The 23,349-nt window shown below is 55.1% G+C and overlaps 9 protein-coding genes across 9 annotated transcripts; 4 read left to right on the plus strand and 5 right to left on the minus strand.

Moving 5' to 3' along the window:
* Positions 1 to 1,081: 1,081 nt before the first annotated feature.
* Positions 1,082 to 1,369, plus strand: GCG54_00003130 (uncharacterized protein; the record flags this gene model as incomplete). Its single annotated transcript, XM_045403208.1, has 1 exon — positions 1,082 to 1,369. The coding sequence occupies one exon, from the start codon at positions 1,082 to 1,084 to the stop codon at positions 1,367 to 1,369; it is 288 nt and encodes a 95-aa protein (XP_045270111.1).
* A 996-nt stretch (positions 1,370 to 2,365) lies between these two features.
* On the plus strand, positions 2,366 to 3,235 carry GCG54_00003131 (uncharacterized protein; the record flags this gene model as incomplete). The annotated part of the gene is made up of 1 exon (XM_045403209.1): positions 2,366 to 3,235. One exon carries the CDS (start codon positions 2,366 to 2,368, stop codon positions 3,233 to 3,235), a length of 870 nt encoding a protein of 289 aa, XP_045270112.1.
* A 1,169-nt stretch (positions 3,236 to 4,404) lies between these two features.
* GCG54_00003132 (uncharacterized protein) lies at positions 4,405 to 5,265 on the plus strand (the record flags this gene model as incomplete). Its single annotated transcript, XM_045403210.1, has 1 exon — positions 4,405 to 5,265. One exon carries the CDS (start codon positions 4,405 to 4,407, stop codon positions 5,263 to 5,265), a length of 861 nt encoding a protein of 286 aa, XP_045270113.1.
* A 1,106-nt stretch (positions 5,266 to 6,371) lies between these two features.
* On the minus strand, positions 6,372 to 8,155 carry GCG54_00003133 (putative transporter; the record flags this gene model as incomplete). The annotated part of the gene is made up of 4 exons (XM_045403211.1): positions 6,372 to 7,387; positions 7,479 to 7,780; positions 7,846 to 7,901; positions 8,000 to 8,155. 4 exons carry the CDS (start codon positions 8,153 to 8,155, stop codon positions 6,372 to 6,374), a joined length of 1,530 nt encoding a protein of 509 aa, XP_045270114.1.
* A 5,241-nt stretch (positions 8,156 to 13,396) lies between these two features.
* Positions 13,397 to 15,727, minus strand: GCG54_00003134 (Vitamin B6 transporter TPN1; the record flags this gene model as incomplete). The annotated part of the gene is made up of 5 exons (XM_045403212.1): positions 13,397 to 14,090; positions 14,142 to 14,540; positions 14,591 to 14,755; positions 14,832 to 15,119; positions 15,654 to 15,727. 5 exons carry the CDS (start codon positions 15,725 to 15,727, stop codon positions 13,397 to 13,399), a joined length of 1,620 nt encoding a protein of 539 aa, XP_045270115.1.
* A 260-nt stretch (positions 15,728 to 15,987) lies between these two features.
* Positions 15,988 to 17,857, plus strand: GCG54_00003135 (Itaconate transport protein; the record flags this gene model as incomplete). Its single annotated transcript, XM_045403213.1, has 8 exons — positions 15,988 to 16,151; positions 16,204 to 16,319; positions 16,424 to 16,555; positions 16,610 to 16,686; positions 16,746 to 16,861; positions 16,924 to 17,468; positions 17,520 to 17,608; positions 17,663 to 17,857. 8 exons carry the CDS (start codon positions 15,988 to 15,990, stop codon positions 17,855 to 17,857), a joined length of 1,434 nt encoding a protein of 477 aa, XP_045270116.1.
* Positions 17,858 to 17,918: 61 nt separating this feature from the next.
* GCG54_00003136 (Maleamate amidohydrolase) lies at positions 17,919 to 18,654 on the minus strand (the record flags this gene model as incomplete). Its single annotated transcript, XM_045403214.1, has 2 exons — positions 17,919 to 18,056; positions 18,109 to 18,654. 2 exons carry the CDS (start codon positions 18,652 to 18,654, stop codon positions 17,919 to 17,921), a joined length of 684 nt encoding a protein of 227 aa, XP_045270117.1.
* Positions 18,655 to 18,902: 248 nt separating this feature from the next.
* Positions 18,903 to 20,654, minus strand: GCG54_00003137 (uncharacterized protein; the record flags this gene model as incomplete). The annotated part of the gene is made up of 1 exon (XM_045403215.1): positions 18,903 to 20,654. The coding sequence occupies one exon, from the start codon at positions 20,652 to 20,654 to the stop codon at positions 18,903 to 18,905; it is 1,752 nt and encodes a 583-aa protein (XP_045270118.1).
* A 684-nt stretch (positions 20,655 to 21,338) lies between these two features.
* On the minus strand, positions 21,339 to 22,853 carry GCG54_00003138 (Homogentisate 1 2-dioxygenase; the record flags this gene model as incomplete). The annotated part of the gene is made up of 1 exon (XM_045403216.1): positions 21,339 to 22,853. One exon carries the CDS (start codon positions 22,851 to 22,853, stop codon positions 21,339 to 21,341), a length of 1,515 nt encoding a protein of 504 aa, XP_045270119.1.
* Positions 22,854 to 23,349: the final 496 nt, after the last annotated feature.

A 23,349-nucleotide genomic window follows, 5' to 3' on the forward strand; every position in this document is an offset into this window, starting at 1 on the left:
TGGTTCTCCTCTTCGTGAATAATACTTTCCTCTCCCATTTGTATGGGAGTCTCACAATTATCTGTCCATCTGTCAATGGTGAACTCAACGAGACTGACCGAGGCCCGTCACAGCTTCCAACACAGCACTGCCGCTACAGATTGCTTGGGACGGCGTGGTCCCCCTCTCGTCTGCACCTAGGGACTTTTGTTCGGTCCATGGATCACCATCAGCCTGTCTTGTCGAGAATCCACACACTGACAGATCGTTCCATCCATCTGGCCAGCTTCCACAAGCCCACGTGCCCGCGGCGGATCTTCCTCCTCGGAAACCATCCGAGAAGTAACCTTTATCGAAGCTACTGACATGGACCACACGACCCACGAACGAGCGGCCCGATAGTCCGATAGAGACTGCAGAGAGAGGGGCAATCGGTATCCCACAGAGGCCTCTCCCCGTCCATCTCCCCATGGTGTTATCACCCACGTGCCACCATCGCATCCCTTCCTTTCTCCAGCCATGGGTGACTGGCAAATCTCGCTTGAACGGGAACCGACCGGAGCTATGCTCAGATACGGCGCGTGGGCTTGTCTTGGGTCGCACCGGAGCGGGCTGTGACTGAATCGTGTAGGGCGCGCCGGGGGGCCGGCCCCGTTGTTTTTTGGCGGGCCGAGATCGATGCGCATGCCTTATTCGGACTGCGGTTCTTCGAATGCGGTAGCGACGGCGGGGACAGCAGGATGTGGGATGTGTTTTGGGATCCTGGTGAGGGCAGGGTGCTGTTGGGCTTTTGTTCCCCTTTTTGGGATGGGGATGGGGAGGGTGCTGGATCGGATTGGGAAGGACGGTTGGTATGAATATTGGATTGGGGGGAGAGGATGGGTGGTGATGGGTTTGTATAAAGCTGTTGGGTTTACGACCTGGTGAGGTGAGGGTGAATGCCAAGCATCGCGCCTCTCCATCTCTCTCTAAGCCCAAGGCAAGCTACTCAGCCAGCATCATCACTTCTTCCTCTCTCTCCTTAGGCCGTAAAACCAAGGGCCACCTCGCCTCACAAACCACACCAAACCACCAGCCAACATCACAAACCCAGCATCCCAAAATGCAGCTCCCTCACCTCTCCCTCAGCCTCCTCCTCCTCCTCGGCGCAACAGCGACGGCGCAGAAGACGGGCCCGAACGGCAAGCGCATCTGCGTCGGCGGCGCCATCTCGTGCCAGTACGAAAAGGGCCGCTGCGCCAACATCTGCGGCGACTCCTTCGTCAACGGCCAGGGCACGCCGGCCTTCATCGACCCCAACTGCTCGTGCCCCGAGGGCCAGGCGGATAACAAGTACACGGGCGCGGCGTGTATCGATGTGGTGAGGGCGTTGGGGAGACAGGGGTGCTGAGGGGCTGGAGGCCGTCGGGAAGTGTGAGAGAATGTATCTTTTGCGGGGAATGGTAGGAATGGGAGATGGTGTTTAATGGTTTGGGTGGTGATGGGGAGGTTAATGGGGAACGCGGCTGGTGTTAGTCGCGTGTATAGGGATATTCGTGTACATATTTGCAATTGGCAATTGGACATAGACTCCATTTCTGAGAGGTAGTTGAGCGTATTTGATGCATTGCGAGTACCTATGCGTAAATTTCTTTCTACACAAGCCCTTTCGAGGAATTGGGTTTGCTTTTATCCCATATTTGGCATTTTATCGCTGTCAGTAGGAAGCTCGAGTCTCATTGTTTACCGAAGAGTATCATATGCCGTCGACATCGAGAGTCTAGCTTCTCTCCCTACATGTAAAAGTGGGGGACGGTCTTCTGCCGTCTCTGACTTCACGATAAGAACTACGCTGCTCAGAGTTACAGACCAAAGTGATAAGTTCTTTGAATACATGGGCTGTGGGCTGTTAGGAGGCCTCTCAGCGAGGGAAGGCTGGTGTGCGGTCCAAAATGGCGGAGTAAGACAGCCAAGTCCAAAGGGAGCCGAACGATCCGGCGTTGAAGCCAACAACCGCCAAATACACATGAAGCAGAATGTAGACAGCTGGTAAAAGGACGATACTCCTCGAACCAGATGGGGAGTGAAGGCAATGTTGGGTAAGATGCTAAGGCCCAGCGTTCAGCGTGCCGAGTCTGGGGCGATGGCAATGAATGGAGTTAACGACATGTCGTGAGAATGATATCTTGGCATCAGTGCCCAGCATGGGGCTGAAGTCCCTTGGCTTAGTGTTCTAGACATGCCGAGAAGGACAGAGTGCTTCAAAGGCAATTGTGAGAGTATAAATCATCCGGAGTCAGGCTGGCTTGTTCACACTCCAGGCGTACTTCTCTTTAGTCTTTATCATAGGCCCTGCACAATCACATATCAGCTCCTTGCCACTCACAAACCGAAACTCACCCTCAAGATGCCATACGACACGGAAGTCACCACGACCGCCACCGTCTTCGATACGGAAGACGACAACGGCATCTGGACCTTCGCCGACCTCGCAGGCGATGGCTCCCTCGACCTCGTCTACATCAAGACGCGCGCCACCGACAGCGGCAAAGTCGAGCTCCACGCCGCCAGCCGCAGCTCCGCCTTCCAGGACCGCACCACCAGCACGCCCACCGCCTTCGACGCCGTTGACGAGGACCCCGCGGCCTCCGGACACACCTTCCTGCTGCGCGACTGGACCGGCGACGGCCGCGCGGACCTCATCCTCGTCAAGACGCGCGACACCCCCGGCGGCAAGGTGGAGCTCCACGTCGCCGCGGCCGACTCGGACTACCAGGCCTACGCCCTGCAGACGGAGACGGCCTTCGACTGCGAGGACAGCGGCGCGTGGACCATGACGTACCCGCGCGGCGACCACCTCGTGTACCTCAAGACGCGCGACTGCGGGTCCGGTATGGTCGAGGTGCATGCGGCCGGCCGCGGGGGCGGGTACCAGAGCCACGACCGCGGCGAGCCGACGGCGTTTGAGGCGGAGGAGAACGGGACGTGGTGTCTTGCGCCGCGGGCCGTGGACGACGGGGAGGGCGGGGGTGCGGTTGCGGATGTGTATTATGTGAAGACGAGGGAGACCGATTCCGGGGTAGTGGAGGTGCATGCGGCGACGGCGGAGTCGGGCTGGCAGGATCGTCCCTTTGGTATCGTCTCGAGCTTCGCGCCGGGCGAGGATGGGCACTGGGTTTTGGCGGATTTGAATGGTGGGGATGTGCCTGATTTGGTGTATGTCAAGGTGAGGGATACCGACAGCGGCAAGGTTGAGATTCATACCAACGAGGTGTAGCCGGTAACGGAAGCTCCTACTGAGTTTTCTTCACTCTCTCACACGAAGAGGCAGGGGAGGTGCCTTGTCGATGCGGGAATGGAGACCTGGGTTCAGGGTTGGCGCATCTCTAGAGAGCCACCGGTACTTCAAACTTGTCTATGTCATATGTCAGGCTAAGACTAAAGGAGGTCAATCGTGCGACAGAAGAGCCTCATCTAGCGTACCCTATCTTGAATAAGTCGAGGGTTCATGTTAATTACCGTTCACGCTGGATAAATGAAGTTGAAGGACGTGGTGTTCAATACTGCGGAATGCCAATTGAAGCGTTTCTCCACAGGTCGTGTTCTGCAACTCGAAAACTCGAATGAGACCAGGAGAAGGGGACAACGATAAATCTATTGATGTGATTTGCATGAATGTGAGCCCCTATGGCACGTTGGACTGCCGTGGCTGCTGATGCCAGGCAGAGGCAAAGCTGCAGCTAGGTATAAAAACGCCAGCCGCATGTACGACTTACTGAGATTATCATTCGGAATGTCAGGAAGTGCTGTGAACCCTCTGGAGGATGATTTCATCTAGCTGGAAAGACAGCTTGGAAAGACACCTGGCGTGCTGGATATTTTGCTGACGGGCACAGTCTTGCAAGTCGTCGCAACCTGAAAAGAACTTATGTCATTGCATGTCAGTTACTACACCATGATTGGAATACGCGAAGGAGGGACTTTCGGTGACTCCTAGCTGCTTATGTCGGGCTAGACGAAGCCACCTCGGTACCCTCTTCATTTAGCTGCAGATCGCAGGGGCTCTTGGGCTCAAACGAGTGGTGCCGTGGTCTGGACTCGCAGAGAATCTAAAAATACGGTTTAGTCTTGTTCGCCATTGTGGGATCATCTCACGACCTGGAGCACCATGGTCATTCAATCCTACATGACCCCCATGTCAGCGTCGGCCGCTCCCGAAGTCCTGTAATTGACGAAGTCTTACAGCCAATGAAGCAGTTGAAAGCTTCTCTTTGGTATCTTAGTTCCTGAAGCTAAAATTACTACTGGTGGACTGGCTGCTGGAAAAGATAACGCCGTACTTTGTATCAAGTACAAAACCGAGGGTGTGGACTGGCTTGATCTCGACATGATGTCTCATCAAAGTCATCCATTATATAGTTTCTCTTCAGCCCAATCCTCGTTACAATGGGCCAATACATCTCTAGTTTGAGGAGCCATATCCGAGCTTCGGACAGTCGAACTCGGAATGCAAAGGCTCTCGAGCATAAGCCCAATAGCCTTGCAGATCCTCCGGGGTCCGACTGCGATAGTGGCAAGCCCAAACAAGGTCTAGCAGCCATACTTCGACCTATAATCACTTCATTTGTCTCCGACATTGGCTGCATTGACCCTTCGCCAGAACCAAGTGAGGCTCTATGGGTTGCCACGCGAGCCTACGCCGATCAGCTGGGGGTAAACTATGACAAAGGCACTCACTCTTGGGAATGCTTCCAGATGGGAATTACCTATTCAGCTGTTAGTTTGACGTCGGCCACTCGTAGCGATGCGGCATTGCCCGTTAATGCTGACGTACTTCAGGTCTGCTTCCCACAGCACTCACTGGAGGTCCAAGTCTACATCGGCACGTATACATGGCTTGGGATACTCCTCGACGATGGAACCTCAAAATCACCAGACGATTGCTCAAAGTTTATCGAACGTTTTGCGGCAGGTCAGAAGCAACCGACACCCCTCCTCGAGGGATGGGCGGAACTCATGCGTCTGGCATTCAAGTACTGGGACCCGGTTGTGGCCAACTTCATCGTCACGGCTTCACTCAACTTTGTCAATGTAAATGTCCTCGAGGGCAGGCATGAGTTCAAAAAGCTCAAGCCGACACCGGGCGGCAAGAAGTGGCCCTGGTTTATGCGTGATAAGGATGGCGTTTCCGACGCGTACGCCCTTTTCACGTTCCCCAAGGATCGGTATCAAGACATGTCGAACTATCTAGAGATGATTCCTGATATGTCTTCCTACCTCGCATTGACTAATGACATTCTGTCGTAAGTTCCGATCGCTATCTTTGCAACAGATCAACTTCACTAATTCAATTGCCATCGGTCAGCTTTTACAAAGAGGAAAAGAAACGGTGAGGTAGACAATTATATACACGGTCGTGCCTGGTACGAGAACAAAGAAGCTACCCAGGTGCTTGAGGACGTCATTAGCGAAGTTAAGGAAGGCGTTCGTCGCATACGTGTTGTTCTCGATGGAAGAGAGCCATCCATACCTGCAGGCTACCAACAACTATGTACTGGGTTATGTCGCTTTTCACAAGTTTGTCAGGCGATACAGACTATGGGAGGTGGGCTTAGGCGAGCATCGGGTGTAGGAACTTGGTACTGAAGTTTGAATTTGGGGATACGCGGCTCTGCAAGTGCTACTAGACTATTGGCTGTATATATATATATATATATATATATATTCTATATGGACGAAATGGAATGAGTGTATGTTGCTCGACGCTGACGCCCTCTGCCTGATACAAGAACGTGCCGGCATTTAAATAACACCGCCAGCAACACTAGACTATCTTTGATAGCTTTAACACTTAGAATCCTCAAGATTCTAACATAGCTCTCTAAAATGCGCATAGCATACTCGGTCTGGGCAGATTAGCAATCTTGCGCCCTTTGACTTCCATGATCCCTCCTAGCCGGCCGTAGCCGGAGCTACCGCTAGTGCTTCCGTTGGGAACAGCGGCCTCGATATAGACTGACATGACAGCTTCTGACTCGGACCTGGCGCGAAATATCAAGATCGCGCATGGTATCGCCAGCAAAGACGGTCGCGCTGAGACTGAAGGTACTGTCGTAAGCCAAAACGAAAACCTCATTGTTGGCGACAAAGACCGTTAGCGTTAGACACATCAAGGGGGCCGAAAGTTTCTTTTTGGACTGAATCTCTTATTTGGAAGCGAAATTATTGTGGTATCATTGAGGTCACCAAAGCTTCTAGCAAAACAATATACAGAAGTTGCGCCCTCTAAACGCTTCATTACCTAAAAGCGACCGTCTTCGATCTTCGAACGGCTGTCACAGGTGCCTTCCCCCCCTCTCACTCGACCTATATCGTTCATCTCCTCCCATTCTAGGCGCGCCGTGACGCTCCGCTTAGAGCGTATAGATAAAATCAGGTCGCTTGTCGCCGGCAACCCACTTGTCCTCATCCGACATGGACGCCCACTTAGCATCCATCTTGCCGGCTCTGCGAGAGGAGTTCTCCCGACGCAGGGCAAAGTGCATGAAGATGGAGCCGCCGAGCAGGAAGAGGACCTGATATCCGAGAACGACGCTGTGACCGGTGTAGAAGCGGGGGGACTCGCGCTTGAGGTAGATGTTGGAGGAGACGACGCCGTTGAGGTTGCCCCAGCCGACGACCATACCCAGCACGAAGGCGCGCTTGAGAGATCCCTCAGTGTTATTGATGACCCAAGATAGGGTGTTGGATATGGTTGGGTAGATTCCTGCTGCGCCCAGGAACGTTCCGGCGTACTGGACCTGCGGGTTCTGCGTCGAGATGAGCATCACGAAGCCGACGATGCCGATGGTCACGGTCGCTATGTTGCAGTACCCTCTGTACCGCGTCTTGTCGGCAATGATACCGACAGTGACAGTCAGCGCGGCAGCAACGGCATATGGCGGCACGGAGAGAAGCTGGGCCTTGGTGCCGACGTGACCCATACCGGTGAGAATCGTGGGCAAGAAGAGCGAGAAGGCGTACAGCGGGACGAGGCAGCCCATGTAGATAACCATGTAGCCGTAGGTCTTCCAGTCCTTGAGGCCGGCGTACATGTGGCGCTTGTCAAAGTCCTCGGCGGTGCGGCCCTGCTTGTCGGCGAGCAGGCGGCGCTGGACGCGGATGCGCTCATCGGGGGTGAGGAAGCGGGCGTTCTCGGGCCAGTCGAAGACCATCCACCAGCAGAAGATGCCGACGAAGACGGTGGCGAGACCCTCGATGATGAAGATCCAGGCCCAGCCAGGCTTGTTGCCGATGCCGTCCATCTTAGCGATGGCGGCCGCGAGGAGGCCGCCGAAGGAGCCGGCCAGGGCGGCGGCAGAGAAGAAGACGGCAGAGCGGACGCCGATCTCTGAGCCCTTGTACCAGCAGGACAGGTAGTAGTTGACACCTTTAGGAGTAAGATTGTTAGTGGGGGAGGTTTTGTGGAAGATAGACTTCGCGGCGGAGGGGTGGTGGCGCATGTGCAGGGTGAAGCTTACCAGGGAAGAGACCCGCTTCAGCAATACCCAGGAACCAACGGGCGGCAAGGAGGCCTGCGGTGTTGTGGCAAAGACCCATGAGGGTCATGATGATGCCCCAGACGACGATGATTCCGGTGAAGAAGATGCGCGGGGTAAGACGCTTGAGGAGGGCGTTGGTGGCGGGCTCGAAGACGGCATAGCTGATGAAGAAGACGGTGAGGGCGAGGTTGTAGTCGCTGGGCGCCATTCCGAGATCAGCTTCCATGCCGGCGAGACGGGCATTTCCGATGTTGGTTCGGTCGAGGAAAGAAAGGAGGTAGCTGGATATTCGTGTTAGCCGTGGTGATGATGAGAATGCGGGCAGAGCTTTGCGGCTCAATCTTACAGAAGTGAGAGCCATGGGACGAGCCAGAGATCGACTTTCCACATTAACGCCTTATCCTATTTTCAAAAAAGAACAGTGTTAGTTATGCAATGACTCTCTTGTCACCCGGAGCTGGCGATAGCTTCATCCGGCTCGGAGACGGGAAGCGACGTACAATGGCGGCCCGCTCTTCCGGCGTCTTGCCGTCATCGGGATCGGGCAGATCTGCGAGGGCGCGCGCCTTCTCGACCTGGGACTCGTGGGGTTTCTCATCCGAACTCTCGTTCACCTCCACATCGCGCTTTTGGTAATGTTCTGTCAAGCCTGCCATGGCTGTGGGTTTCTGTTGGGTAAGGCGAGGTAAGGGGCCGCGATTGTTGTTTGGTTGCTGGTGCCGTTGGAGCGGGTGCAAGAGAGCGGTCGCGAAGCGGTCTGTTGCCGTCTGAGGAGGCGACGGGATCCGAGGGCTCGTTTTTGTTTGCTCTACCTACCCCTTTGGACTGTTCGGTCAAATGCTCGGGTGGTTCAAGAGCAACGGCACGGACGGGATCGGGAGAAGAGATGGTTGGAGGAGGAAAGAGAGCGAGTTCAAAGAGGAGGTGAGAGGTGAGAGGCAAAGGGAGATCTGGTGGAAGAGAGAGGTGGTGAGAGGGTTTTGATGCGGTGGAACACGGCAACCGGAGTGGAAGAGCAATGGGTGGGATGGCTGTGTCCAAACAAAACACCTCGATGGGCTATGAGGGGTAAGGTCAAGTAGCTGGAGAGACGAAGACCCGGGGTGGGATGAAACCTTGAGGCATCTTTATAAATGGCAGACCGGACGAAGGTGACGAGATGGGATGGACGAACCATGTCGCCGTCCGTCTGGGCCCCCTTCGTCTCTTTACCTATCACTCTACTCTCTTCACTGCCATTGCTTCATGTCCCCTCCGTCGCCGCCGAGTGCTACCTCTGCCGATCCACCCACACTCATACAGAAGTTGACGAAATCAGCGAAGGGGAATGAGATGCGCTAGTATGAACGACGACAACGACGACGACGTGTGCAGATTTTGGAGAACTGGCAAAAAGATTGGGGGACTTTGCGCTGCTCTCCGCAAAAAAAAAAGACATCACTGTGCGGCATCCGATGGGAGGGGAACAGGGTACATTGCTGCTCGGTACCCTGCTTACCCTGTCCCGCTGCCAGTGAGAACTGAGAGAACTGGGTGACCATGTCTCTCTTCCAGGCCCGGTCGAGTCGCGGCTGCATGTAGGGCTTTTCTTCCTTCCTTCTTTTCGCATTGGGTAGTACGTAGCCTGCAGCTCGAAGCTTGCCCGCGCAGTTCATCACCTTGAGACTGCTGCTCATACAAGGGGTACTGGGGACTGGGGACATGAGAGGCTCGATGGATAGCGTTCTCCCACAGTGTTCGATGCAGCCGGTCCTGGCCTTCTTTCTGTCGTGTTCCAACGGCGAGCGAGGGCGGTGTCAAGTCGCATTCAGCAGGCCAACTTTTGTCCGTGCGACCGGTTTACTTTACCTGCAATGCGCGCCCAGAGCTCTTGGCACTTACTGTGAGCCACCCCGGAGACGGGTTTGTTGCTAGTGATTGGCCGGCAGACCGGGGGTGTCCGGGGCAGTTTCTAGTGAAGGGGTGGACGGCCGGGGGATGGGCGGTCATGGAGCTAAGGGAGACCGGGGAGGGCATGGAGGCGAGGAGGAGGAGAATGGGGGAATGGGGGAGCAGATGGAGACGACGGGGGTCAGTCGACTGGACACGGAGCCAAGGCTAGAGGGAGGCGGGGAATTGTCTACACGGCGCAAGAAGAGAGAATGCTGAATGGCTCGTTTCGACCGTGAACAACCCAGAAGAGACATGAAAAGCCATGGGCGCCGAGACTGTGAACAAGATCATGACTCGAACCTTGCAGGTTGCCTGCCAGAGTCCTGAGGTCCAGACGCAATTGCAGGCAACTCACCCTCAGCTGTGTTGGAGGACACAAACATAACAGTGGCCGCTGCTGCAAGTGCAGTAAATGCCCGGTTCAAATGAATTGAGGGTGGGTGATTTGAGAAAAAGGTAGCCTGCAGCGCCCAGTCCCATGCCCGGGCATCATGTTTGTACGACGGTGTGGCGCACAGAAGGTCCGAATGTTTGCTGGCCTCGTCTGAAGGCGCCCTAGGGTAAATGAGGATAAGCTGGAATGCGTAGAATATTCGACAATTCCCGCTCACTAGCTCCCTTGTTCCCGAGAGACTTGACTAGAATGCCATGATGCGCACCCGTTTGGCATGGTGGTGTATTGAGTTCTAGCCACCCGCAGCCACGAGAGCATTTACACTCAGGAAAGACTCGACAGTCTGTTTTAGTTGGAGCATCGTATCGTCATGTGGATGATGAGACTTTTTGCCCTTCAATCGGGAAGGTGGGAGAACAGCATGACAGGGACGCAGACAGGGGGCATGAGAGCGACCCACGCATTCACAATTTCTGCACATTTGCTGACCACCAATTCTTCTCTCTTCCTCTCCAACCGAGAGTGCGTCAACAAGCAGCAAACACCTGTCAGCCATCGCTCTCGCCCCGTTATCGCCGTCTCCATTTCCCCTCACGGAGCTCTCCACTCATCCACCATAATAAGCATAACAAGACTGGAGGCACAGTTCGGACAGTGAGCGAGCTCTCGGCAGACCAAGAAAACAAGCAGGGTTGGCCAGGTTCACAGCCCTCTTGAACCGCGCGCAAAACTAATCCCCAAGAGCCAACAAGTGCCCAACTGCCCACCCAAGTCGGCCAAGGTTGCCCCAACGCCCCCTCTCTTCTTCTCCTCCCATCCCCCGCAATCCTTCCCTGGCGTTTCCCCGCACGAAAGACCTCAGCGGCGCGCGGAGAGATGGAGGCGCGATGATGGGCACTGGTCATTACATCAGAAGGATCCGGCAGTGGATCACGGATGACTGCCAGTCTAGGGGAGCTGTTTCCGAAGGAGCTGGCAGTTCCTCAGGCTGCATACACTTTCTCTCCAGGCTGTGCCCTGGTGGCTAGCGCAAGGCCAAGAAAGCTTTCTGTGTCTTTTGCGATCACGTTCGTTCCATTGGCGGTGGTGCCCTTCATTAAGAATGACGGGGTTCTGTCCGTTGCAGCCACCAACAGAACTGATACCGGGTAAAAGACCGGGGCCTGTCACCTTTTGGCTTGAAAGCACATAATCAGCAAACACGAGCTGCCCTAGCCTCCCAAGCCCGCGGAAACCCAATGAACGGCTGCTAGACTCCTGACCGACGGACAGCCGCATCGCCGTCAAGTCTTGGTGCACTTGGCATAAGTGTACACCTGAATTCCACAGCCCAGGCCAGTGACCATCAAGAATGGTCGATGAGATAAGCTTTGCAGCCATTCAGGTTGATGGACACAAGCAGCACTAGCGCCGCTTGTGTGGCTCTCATGGCTTTCCATTACCAAGGACAAACCACGTCTCCATCATGTTGAACAGAAACAAGACGCCTTTCGATGCTGCGTCCGTCTGGGGAAAATCTGGAGAGCGCAAGGCTTGCTTAGATTTCCGGAGCGCAGGCAATCTGGATCTTGGTGGACATTTTCCCCAGCTTTCGATGCCAGTGTCGGCTCATCTCCGACAGAAAACAGACCACATTGGTCTCGGCGTTGTGGCTCCCCTCCATCTCCATGAGCCATCCCACGTTCTCCCTTGCACCGAATGGAGTAGTGGGCGGCGAATGGGAAGCAGTTTGCAGCCGATATTTTGTGCTTTGTTGCCTCTCTCGCCTGGTACCAAATGGACGGATCAGCTAGATTCGAATCCAAGATGATGACAGGTCCCGACATCCGAAGCACACCTGCCACGGGCTGGTCTAATGCTGTGTCCATGCTCTCTGTCTCTTGCATTGATTCCCATTCCCTTCCGTCTTACCTGCAGAAGCCGTACATGAAAGCAATCGAACACAATGTCAATCAATCCCAACAAACTCACTAGCGTGGGCGTTATCCGATGCACATTCCATTCCCCCAACCATGCCAATCCTACACGGCCACGCGACGAGCGCCATCCGGGTGCCGGTGAGACCAATCATCGACCCGGCGCAACCTAGCCATTCCGGAGCCGGGTGCGGGCGGACCTGGAGAGCGTCAACTTTATTCGAACCGCCACGAGGAGAGTCCAGCTGCATGCGGGTGTGGCAGCGCCAAAGTAGTCCCGTGGACGTTTTCAAGTCCAGCCACGATCATCTTGACGGGTTCTGGCATTTCATGGCGTCTAGCAACAGCTTCTAGGTTTCGTATTACTACTACAGTCCCAAGAATCTGGCCTAATGGCTGAAGAATGGAAGCATCACACGACCAAAGCCATTGCACGCGACAAGAACTATCGAGATTCAACAAAAGTCACCCGGTGGAAAGCTTGGTCTCCAATTGTGGTCTGTATACTTGCGGAGTGCATCTCACGATATCGATTGCCTCCTCCAGCCCCGACTTCACTCACAACGTTGTGTAAGAGTCCAGACTGAACAGCGGTGCTGTGATGATTCCTCGTAATGATCGAGGGCTCAGAAGAGATCGGCATTCCTACGCCGGGCATGCCAGTCGCTCTCACATGTACTTTTCTCAACCGTCCTCTAACGCACGTAATGCAAAGTCCCCTATCTCATATACGATTGTCCATGCCACCTTGTCCTGGTCAAGTAGGTGATACAAACAACTGAGGTTTGCAGCCTCTCGCAGCTTCCCAATTTCCGCGGCCTCGGGCCCCTTGTCCGCTGCACGTTTCCTCTACAGACGCATGCTGAAGCCTCCGAAGGGGGCAAACATACATACCAACCCCTGCCCGCTCGCTTCCTGCGGCTGCCCGACAAAGAAAGAAGAGTGCAAGGCCATCTCCAGGGGTGTCTCGTTGAGATGGACTGAGGCGGACAATGGACAAAGATCGCGGGATGCGACCGTCCGGCCATGATGTCCCGCCCGGACCTTTGTTCCCAACAGGAGCACGTCGCCGCCGCACGTTTCGAGTCCAGATCTGCCTCGAGACACGTGGTGTTTGCTGCGCTGTCCCTTCCCTCCCATTTTGCATGCAACTTCGTCTGAACTACTGCGACCGGCACGCTCTTCCGAGATGGGCCCAAGAGATTTCCAAGAGATATTCCCGCCAATGGGCCCCGGACGTTGGGCTGTTGGTGCGTCTCGCACGGCTTCATCTCTTGCAGTGGCGTGAATTTTGCTTTTTATTCAAGACTGTCTCTCCTGAATTCTCAAAAGGGAAAATGCTCTCTGACACACCATTCAATATGCGATAGATATGAGTTGCCTTTGGTGGTTCGCGTTCCGAACCCTGGTCGCCTTCTGCGCGTAACGGAGGGCGGGCGATGCAGGCACCCAACCGATAGAATCTATTGTATGCTTCCACCCGTCTTCTGTCGCCATTCCAAGTAAACAGTAAGAATTGCATTCAATAACCACTTGCTACATCTTTCAGATGAACCCAGTGTACTTTCGCGACTCCTGCCCAAAACGAAGCTCCGAGGCGCAGGCTAATCTCACCGCCATTGTCCTGCACCGTCTTTCCGACCAACAATATCCCGTCACCTCCCTGAAAGCCTCCTTTCCAGCGTCCGAAATGGAACATAGAGCAGTCCAGAAACAACAAAGGCCAGTTCAAAGCCAATGTCGCCAGTTACCTCGGCGATCGGCCCCGTCCACCACACCTGCGCCATGCAGGGGATGACCAGGGCGAAGCATAGCACGCAGGACCCCAATGCCGCCGCGCCGACCGGCAGCTTCCTCACGTCTTCCCATGCTTCCGTCTCATATCTCTCGCAGTCTGCCTTGCGGAACCAGAAATGCTCGACGAGGATGACGCTGAGGAAGGCGGCGGACCAGTAACCGATGAGCGCGATGAAGTTCTCGAGGCTGGCGAAGAAGTCGGTCGCTGCGCGAATTCCCACAGGTATGATGATTGCCGTGACGAGGAGGGCGAAAACGGACCGAGGCACTTTTTTGAGGGCGGGCGCGAGGAGTTGGAAGTTGAGGGTTATAGAATAGCTCGTCGCTGCGATGTTGCCGAGGAGGGTGAAGGACAGGATTACGGTGACGACTTTTCCAAAGGTTGATGCGGAAGTGAGCATCGCTGAGAGAACGCCGCCAACGAGGTTTTCGTCATATGCTTGTTGCCAAGCAGGTACCAGGGGTATGGAGGAGGCAATGGCGGCGCCTAGTATCATGAGGAGAATCGTGGGGAGGGCGAGGCCGAGGTAAGTGTATACGAAAATCTTCTTCCTGGTCACTGTGTCAGTGACTAAGTTGGCTATGAGGCATTAAGGGACTGACGATGGTGTATATGGCTCGAGATACGTAGTGAAGTCGGACGCAAGACATGCCCAGGGGATCATGTATGAGGCCACGATCATGCCGAACGACATGACGGACTGCGGCGTAGCTGGTTCGGTCGGAGCCTGTTCTTTCAAGTGAGAGCCGCCGCAGCCTATCGCGATTATGATGGCAATGACGGCAGGAATCCAAGCGAACCGTTCATACAAGTGTAGGACGGTGAAGCCGCAAAAAGAGATGACGAGGGCAAGCAGGGCAACGATGACGATCCCTACTGCTGGGCTCACGTTGCCCTCTCCCACAGCTGAAAGACATTGGCCGCCGATGACAGCCATGATCACACAAAACCCTGTGAGCGTTGCTAGATTGAGCAACACGGGGACGGCTACGAGGTGTCGGCTAGAAGGTGTTAGCGTAAAATGAAGGGCGGCGTTCAGGGAGAGATATACCCAAAGCTATAGCGCGCCTGTATCATCTGTCGCATTCCTGTCTTCGGGCCTAGGGTTGACAGGTAGGCCGGTATTGGCGTTGTCAGGAGAGTGAAGAAGACGATAATAAGGGAGGCATCGCGGAGAGAGAGGCCATAGGTCGCGCCTAACATGCCGAAAGTGATACTGGTCTTGCGTTAGGCATTTGCTTTAGGGATGGTATCCATGAATGAGTATCGAGTTTCGAAAAGCGTCGACTTACGGCAAGACATTGGCGTTCATGCACCACCAGAGGGTGAAAATGTTGACCGTCCTGGTAACGGTTCGCTCTTCAATTGGAATAGGGGCGATTCCTCGAACCTCAACGTGACCTAGGGACATCAATTTCTTAGCCCATACCCGCCAGCCGCGAGCCTCCTCGGACTGCGCCTCGTGGATGGAGCTGGCGGTCTCAACATCGTGCTTTACATCGCTTCCGTCATCTTGCTTCTCTGAGCCTGTCGGCATGTTGTCTCGGGTGCTCGCCATACTGGGTGCCTCTTGGTAACAGCTTGAGGCAACTGCTCACGGAGTCTTCACAAGAACATGCTATGACCAACGAGGTGGATCCATCCGGCTTCTAGTATTCATTTAACACATTGGAAGTGCCATGTAGTTCGTGCCATTGATGTGAAGGACAGGTCTTCTTGGCAATGACCGCCTTACTACCTGTACCGCTATTCCCTGGAAACTGATATCTCTATCCAGGCTTAGCCACTTCGACCTTGAGATCCTCTGGTGTCTCATTACCGCACGTGGATCGATTGAAACATGCCCGTCTCTGACGATAGCAATCAGGCAAAGCAAATTGCCGGATGCCAAGCACATCCATCAGATAACCCCGTCCCCATCACGATAGCCCGCATCTCCATATCGCGATCCCTGCCCATGTATGAGCCTCCAGCGACATCATCGCGGCCGATCAGGGCCCAGACAGAACGACCCCACCGCCCCCAGAGAGCCTCTGCTTATCACCCGCCACCTCATTGGCAATCCCCTCGTGCCAAGTTTGGCTCGCCCTTGTCCTTAGCGCAACCGGACTTACTCTGCACCGCTAATATCCGGATCGCCTATGAAACGGGCCTCGGAAGCCGTTGCCGGAGACCCGCCCTCGCCCATTGCGAACCGGCACCGAGTGGTTTGGCCGAGTTGCTGGGCGTGGGTCTGCAGGGGGTTCCACCAATTTTTATCCTCGGGCAAGTTTTTCGTTGGCCGACGGACGTTGTCCGGTTAGCAATCGCTCTCTTTCTGCCCAAGGCAATTGCCCAAAACTTCATCTCCTTATCATCTCTACTATTCGAGAGATTTGGGGTAATTGAGGAGGCTCATTTGAGTTGTTGTGAGCTTCCCCAGACTCGAGGACACCCGGCGGCCCTGTAATGGCCGAACCTAAAGACGCCAAGAACGAGTCCGGGACCGGCCCCGTGCCGGAGCCCCTCAGGATCCCGCTCGGGGATGCTGGGGTGGCAGAGCCGTACAGCATTTTCACTCGGAAGGAGAAATGGTTCATCGTCGGGATGGTTGCTGTTGCCGGGTTCTACAGGTACGTTGCCAGACTCTGGGGAGGCGAGTGGTCGCATGACTGACGCGTGTAGCCCTCTACCTGCCAATATCTATCTTCCTGCGATACCCAAGCTGTCTGAAGCATTCGGTAAATCTGTCGAGCTGCTTAACTTGACTGTTACTGCCTTCCTTGCGATGCAGGGCATATGTGAGTGCCCCATTGCGCGGGCAGTCATTTCGCAGCGCTAATTAGCTCTAAATCAGCTCCGATGCTTTGGGGTCCCCTTTCTGATCGCTATGGACGTCGACCAGTGTTTTTGGTCTGCTTGACAGTCCTCATCGGAGCATGTGTTGGAATTGCTGTCTGCCCTACAGACGCGTTCTGGCTCCTGATCGTCCTTCGCTGCCTGCAAGCGGCGGGTTGTGCTAGTACTATCGCATTGGGTAAGTGCTCGCCTGCTCACTTAGATGTTGATCAAGTGGATTAATGTGTAACAGGCGCGGGTGTGATCGGTGACATATCGACACCGGAAGAGAGAGGAGGCTTCTTTGGCATGTTCAACCTTGGGCCCATGGTAGGTGCTATGTGCTCGGCCTCTCTCAAACCCTTTCAATGTATGCTAATCGGAGTTAGATTTCCCCCTGCATCGCTCCCGCAATTGGTGGTGCCCTGTCTGACAAGCTTGGATGGCGATCAATCTTTTGGTTTTTGATTGTGATGGCGGTTTGCTGCCTTCTCTTCATCTTACTGTAAGACGCCACGATTCCATTCTGATGGCCCCCACTCTCTAACCTAATTCCCTGAATCTTAGCTTCCTCCCGGAGACTCTTCGTAACCTCGTCGGCAACGGTAGTGTTACCCTGGGGGGTGTATACACGCCACTTGTTCCTGTAGTAGGCCGCTCCCGCAAGAAGCAAAGGACAACGCCCTCGAAGCCTGGAGTTCGCCCCTCCATCAACCCCTTTGTCATCCTCGTCTACCCCGACGTTGCCATCACGCTGGCCTTCACTGGCGTTGTGTACGCTGTTAATAACACCGTCGTGACTACTGTTGCCTCGTCCTTCGCTAGGGTCTACCCATGGCTATCTGAGACAGCGCTTGGCCTGTGCTACCTTCCCACAGGCTTCGGAATGATTGTTGGGAGTACCTTAACCGGCAAATTCCTCGACTGGGACTACGCCCGGATCAAGAAGCGTGTGGAGGAGTCTGATGGGGTACTCGAGTTTCCCAAGGAGTACGCCCGATTGAGGACTATGCCTGTACTCCTTGTGCTCTTCTCGGGGGCGGTGATTGCCTGGGGCTTCTGCGTAGATAAAGGCGTACACATCGCCGTCCCACTCTCTTTGCAGGTCGTTTGTGAGTAGTCTAGCACCCTGGGTCTCTGTCTTTCTCGCTGACCTTATATAGTGGGATACACCTCCATCTCAATCCTCAACACCACCATGACACTGATGATTGACATCCTGCAGACCAGGAGCTCAGCAGCAACCGCTTGTGTGAGTAGACGCTTTCAAATGAACATCTTAATTGTTTGCTGACTACTGTCATAGACCAACCTTGTGCGATGCCTACTGGCCGCTTTGCTTGTGGGTCTTATTGATAGAATGACTGCTGCCCTTCGCGTGAGCTGGAGCTACGTCCTTCTAGGCGGTGCATGCGCCTTAATGCTACCTCTCATGTATATCGAGATGAAGTTTGGTCCAAAGTGGAGGCTGACCCGTGACTTGAAGTCGATCGAGGATTAGAGGTGTGATAGATATAGACATAGAGCCGCCATCACCACCCGAATACTAATGAAATTGAATACTATTCCCCTAACCACCCTGTCTCTAAATGCTCTATTGCTTCAGCCTCCGTCACCACGTCGGCGTACTTAGAATCCAAGTCGAAGAGGTTAGCCTTTTGGATTTCCTCGCTGCGGTCGCCGCATGCGGACCCCACCACCTATATACGACTTATTAGTCTAAACCTCCTTCTGAGTATTGATCTCACTCACCATCGGTCGGAACCCATTCTGCATGGCATCTAACGTAGTCGCCCTCACACATCCACTAGTGCTTACCCCGCATACGACTACCGTATCGATATTCCGACACCTCAATTCGGTTGCAAGCGTCGTTCCAAAAAAGCCACTCGCATACTTCTTCTTGATCACCACGTCCCCCTTAGTCGGCGTCAGGTCCTCGTTCACCCAGTCCGCCAATCCCTTTGAGTGAAGCTCGCTTCCAATCTGCCACACAGCCAACGTCTTTGCCTTGAGCCAGAAGAGCCCTGCGTCGGCCATGTTGGGGTCGTTGTACTCCACTGCTGTCCACAGTACCGGCACGCCACCTTTCCTGGCCGCAGCGACGAGACGTGCTGCGCTGGCGGGGACCTCCACTGCCGCGGGGTTGCCAGAGAGGTCGAGGGGCGAGCCAGGGGTCCAATATGCTTTGCAAATATCGATGAGGAGGAGCGCAGGGCGGGTGCCCCAGCCCATGCGGTTACCGTACCCAGAGGCGGCATATGAGGCAGCGTCCGGGTGGTCTTCTGTTGCCGCCATGCTATCGGTGTATAGTATGGGTAGAATGCACGGGAACTGAGTCGGCGAATATGAGCTCAAGGCAGCCTTCGACGCTGAGGTGACGTTGATATGTTCTCGTGAGGGGTTCCTCTTCATGGCCCGCATTGGCACTACAATTGCCGGAAACGGGCAAAGTGGCCGCCCGCCCCCGACATAGTTGTCGGCACAATGCCCCACATTGCCGGCAATAGGTGCCGGTACCACAGGCAGGCTTCCTACACAAAGCTTCAATCGAACTGGCCAACTGATGTACCGAGGCCCTCAAGCAGGTCATAGTGTAAGTCTCCGTTCAGAAAGGCCGCAAGCTCAGCTTCGAATTGGTCGGCTGGACCGTCCGCGATAGTGTTACACGCCGCATCCAGTCCGCTATTATCCTGCCTCGCAGACACTCCCGCTCCACCGGGATCTTTTCCCGCAACCGGAGATACTGTATTAGATAGAGGGCTCGCAATCTGCTGGAGGCCCCTTTGCCATCTAGCGCTGGTGGGCCATGCCTCATGCAGCTCGCCAAGGACTTTCAGGGAACCCATCGCCATGCCCTCGGCCTCAGAAGTGGCAATGTGCGGGCAAAGCTGGGGATGGCGCCAGAGATACGAGGCCAAGGATCCGCATATGTAGACGCAGAAGACTAGAATGGCGGGGAACCCTTCGTCTCTGGATCTCACGCTGAAGTAGGCCTCCACCTGTTCGTGTAACTCTACTACATTGGCGAAGAGCTCGTGAGACATGTTCTTCCAGAATTCGCTTGGCGCTTGTCCCTCTTCGGACAAAGCATCTTGGGTTGTTGAGGACAGCGCCCTGATGATTTGATCGATGTAGATGCGGCGGATAACAATGTTGCTCAACCGCAGCACCATAACCACGGATAGGTAGGCAAGGTGCAAGGACTCTGCTTTCCACCCTCGCAGATTCCATATACTCCATTTGTGCCTAGGAGGCATCTCTTCCTCCCAACTCCGAAGCGAAGCTATCATCACCGAGTGACTACCGCCGTCGTCCGAACCGAGCCCTGGGCGACCAGCTCGACGAGCTACTTGGCCCCAAAGATTATGTGCTTGGATAAGAGTCGCGAAGAGGCACCGGCTAGTACCTGTTTCTAACGCAGGGTTTGCCAGCGCAGGTGGCGTACCAGGCAAAGCAGACCTTGTGGCAGGTACTACCCCAAAAGCAAAGTCGCTCTCGTCACAGGGCAGGTATGCTGTAATGTCGTCCAAGGAGAAGGGCGCCGGCGTGCTATATCCAGAGTGTAGGTTCTCCTGGCTCTGTATCATCCAGAAGGTCCGTCTGGCTGACTCCGCTCGGACGAGCTGCTCGGCGTCGGCGTCTGGTAGTAGCGTATAGGTTTCCTCCCGGTGCAGCTTCAGTAGGGTGGCCATACGAACAGCAACTCCCATGTCCATAGAGCTTCTATCACGGTCTCCATTGCCCCATTCCGCGATGGCAAGCAGGAAGAAGGCTTGGGTGTTGTCGAGAGAGGGGCGATACATCTCTTGTGGCGCCAGCGCTCGCGCTGCTTTGAGAAAGTGGTCTGTTGCCGTGGTAGCAGAGCCATAGCGATGTACTAAAGACGGTGTAAAGCGCGAAGATATTGACAGAATGCAGCAAAGGAGGAAGCGACTCGTGGATGCAGGGTTGCGGACAAGGTTCTCCTGGAACATGGCTTTTGGTATGAAGCCCAGCTGGAAGTAGGACGTCACGAAGGTTCTGCAGCCTTCGATTACTTCATTGTCAGGTGGAAGGGGCGGGTTGCTTGATGATAGGAACCCCGAGAGTGAAGGAGGCGAGGCGTTTGGGCAGCTAGTGTCAGCTGGGGTTTTTGGTAGTGGAAACGAGGCCAAGTCTCCTGCAACGGCCTCACCAATGTGGGACTCCTCTTGGGCTACCCAATCGTCGTCTTGAGCGGTTGATGCCGCGCAAATGATGGCAAGATCCTCAACACCTCCTTCACCCATATCGTCGTGAGCAAAGTGGGTCGGCATTGGCACACGGCGTCGAAACTCCCGGTCTGTGTCTCTTTCTCCTCGGCGAGGAAAAGTACAGGCTCGCGCCGCTTGTGTGCCAGCCAGCAGACATGCCTCGCACGGAGGCTGTCGGTTTTGCTTGACGCATTTCGACCGGAGCCGTCGGCACCGCCGGCAGGCAGTGCCTCCGCGCCGTTTCACCGGCTTCGTTGCCGCATCGGCCGAATGTGGGGCTCCGGACTCGGTGGGGTCTCGGGTGGTGGCCGGCGGGCTCTCTTCAGTGTTTGAAGACATAACTGAGCTCCACTGCAGCCGGTCAATGGTCAAAGGCAGTCTAAGGGGCAGATTTCCATTGAGTTTGCCGCAAAAAAGGCAGTTAAACTGGGACAGGAGACAAATAAGCCAGCAGAGGGTCGGCCTTGAGGGGCTGATAACAGTGGGCACTATCTTGAAAGATTCGTCTAGGGAGATTGGCGAGCTGATAGGCATGAAAACCTCAGCCACGCCCCCTCGGTCTTATCTGTGTTGGGTCTTATGCATTGCCGGCTGTTGCCCCGGGTTCTTTTCCGCCTCTACAAACTTCACCCAGTGTATTTTCGCCGCCTAGATATCCTAGAGCCTCATAAATCTAACTGTTCATTCTGCGTGATGTCATTGATCGTATCTCTGTTCTGTAGTCGCAAAACTGCCCAAGAATGTCTCTCAACTGCTGTACCCATTGACAATGCCATGAACGCCATTCCCATTGACGGCCCCATTCACTTTCCCGTTGACGCTTTTTCTTCCCAGATTTGGCAGCCCAGCCTTGGCCAAAATCTCTTCCACCTCGTCTAGATGCTCAAGGAAGTGAGCCTTGGCCCCATCCCACTGGTCTTCAGCGGACAGGTGCAAGCCCCTTGAGCCCTCGCCCTCAATTGCCCACTGGGTCAGCATGACCGGCACACTGATGTGAAACATGAAAGCCACCGTCCCTTCGCATATCCTATCTGGCTTCAACTCCTTTGTCGTCGCGTTCTGCCATGTCTCATACGTCTCACCGTGCGGCATGTAGCTCGCCTCATAGCTCAGGCCTCCCGGCTCGAGGACGTGACTGCTCCCGCCGTACGTGCCATACAGCAACCCCATCATCTCTGTGGACATGTTCCGATGGTAGTACGGCGGCCGAAAGGTATTCGACGTGGGGATCCACTTGGGCGTAAAGACAAGAAAGTCCGTCAGTGAAACCCCCGGAACCTTGGACTTGGCAGTGAGCACACAGTACACCGTCGGATCGGCCTGATCGTGATTGACGTTTGCCACATTGATGAACTTCTCCGTCGCGTACTTGTACGGCACCAGGTTTCCTCGCCAGGCCACAACGTCGAAGGGGGTGTGACCCTGCCGGCAGGCGTGCAACGATCCCGCCAGCTTGTACACGATCTCCCAGTTGGACGAATCCACGTCAAAGGACGCGACGGGATAATCAAAATCCTGGGGAAGCGCCATGCCGTTTGAGCCGATGGGGCCGAGCTCCGGGAGCTCGTAGTGTGTACCGAAGATCTCCTGGATGTAACCGCGACTCGGGCCGTCGGGGAGGAGGACCCGGAAGCGGAGCCCGGCTTGGATCACCACTAGCTCCCCGGGCCGAACCATGAGCCAGCCTAGCTCGGTTTGGATGTTGAGCCTCCCCTTCTGCGGGAGGATGAGAAAGTCACCATCGTTGTTACAGAACGCCCTGTTGCTCATGGACGTTGACGCGGTGTAGACGTGCACGGCGATCCCCTCCCTCAACGTTGGGTCACCTTGTCCACCCACTGTTCGGATACCTTCGACAAAGTCACGTCCATTTCGGCTTGACTCGTCTTCCCCTGGTAACTGGAATGGGTCCCATGCCTGTTGTCCCGCCACGTATTTCACCTTGTCATTCAGAGGCGAGAAGCAGGCTTGCAGCAGGGGGTTGAGCTCTGGCGAGGGCACGACCTCTCGGTGAGCGACCGACGGCCATATGCGGTACATCCACACATGCTGTAGCGTTGCACGCGAGCTGATGAACGATGAACCGTTCAATTGCTCCGAGTACAGATCGAATCTGCATTTTTGAGGCGCATTCTGCCCGGGAGGCAGCGTTCCGGGCACCGCCTCTGAGCAGAACCGATTTCCGAACCCGGTTTGGTACCGGTGAGGATCCGAGTCAGTCGGCTCCGTGGAGAACGCCGAGGCGGCAGTGGCCCCGACCATGGCGCAATTGCTATTTTTTTGTGCGCTGGTGCGTGAGGGGTAGGGTATAAAGGAATCCACGCGGCTGATTGTGACTCGATGATGTAATGTGTTCAGCTGCAGGTCGCTGACTAGACGTCGTTGCTTGAGTCGTCTTTATGCCCGGCGGTCGTTGGGAGGTATTGAAGGAGACGTTGAAATGGAGACGGAGGCGAGAGCTGGTGGGATTTTACGAAAGACGATGGGAAGGAATGTGTTTCAGGAAGCTCAATATTAGACTCTGAAGAACAGGTCATGATAAAAGCTTGGGTGAGCTCAAGGGCGAGAAATAGAGCGGCCCGGGCCAGAGGTCTGAGCTGCATTCCGCCATTGCAGTGTAAGACATTCTGCGTTCCTTGTCTCATCCTTTTCCGGCAATCACTGAAGCTTATCGGGTGTAGGCTTAGAAATTGCCGGCAACCGGCAAAGCGCGGGCAAATAATCCGGCAAGCTCTTTGTCCTTGACTTTCCCCTCTCA

This window comes from Colletotrichum gloeosporioides (genome assembly GCF_011800055.1).
Source record: "Colletotrichum gloeosporioides strain Lc1 chromosome Unknown consensus_9, whole genome shotgun sequence".
Taxonomy (NCBI): Eukaryota; Fungi; Ascomycota; class Sordariomycetes; order Glomerellales; family Glomerellaceae; genus Colletotrichum; species Colletotrichum gloeosporioides.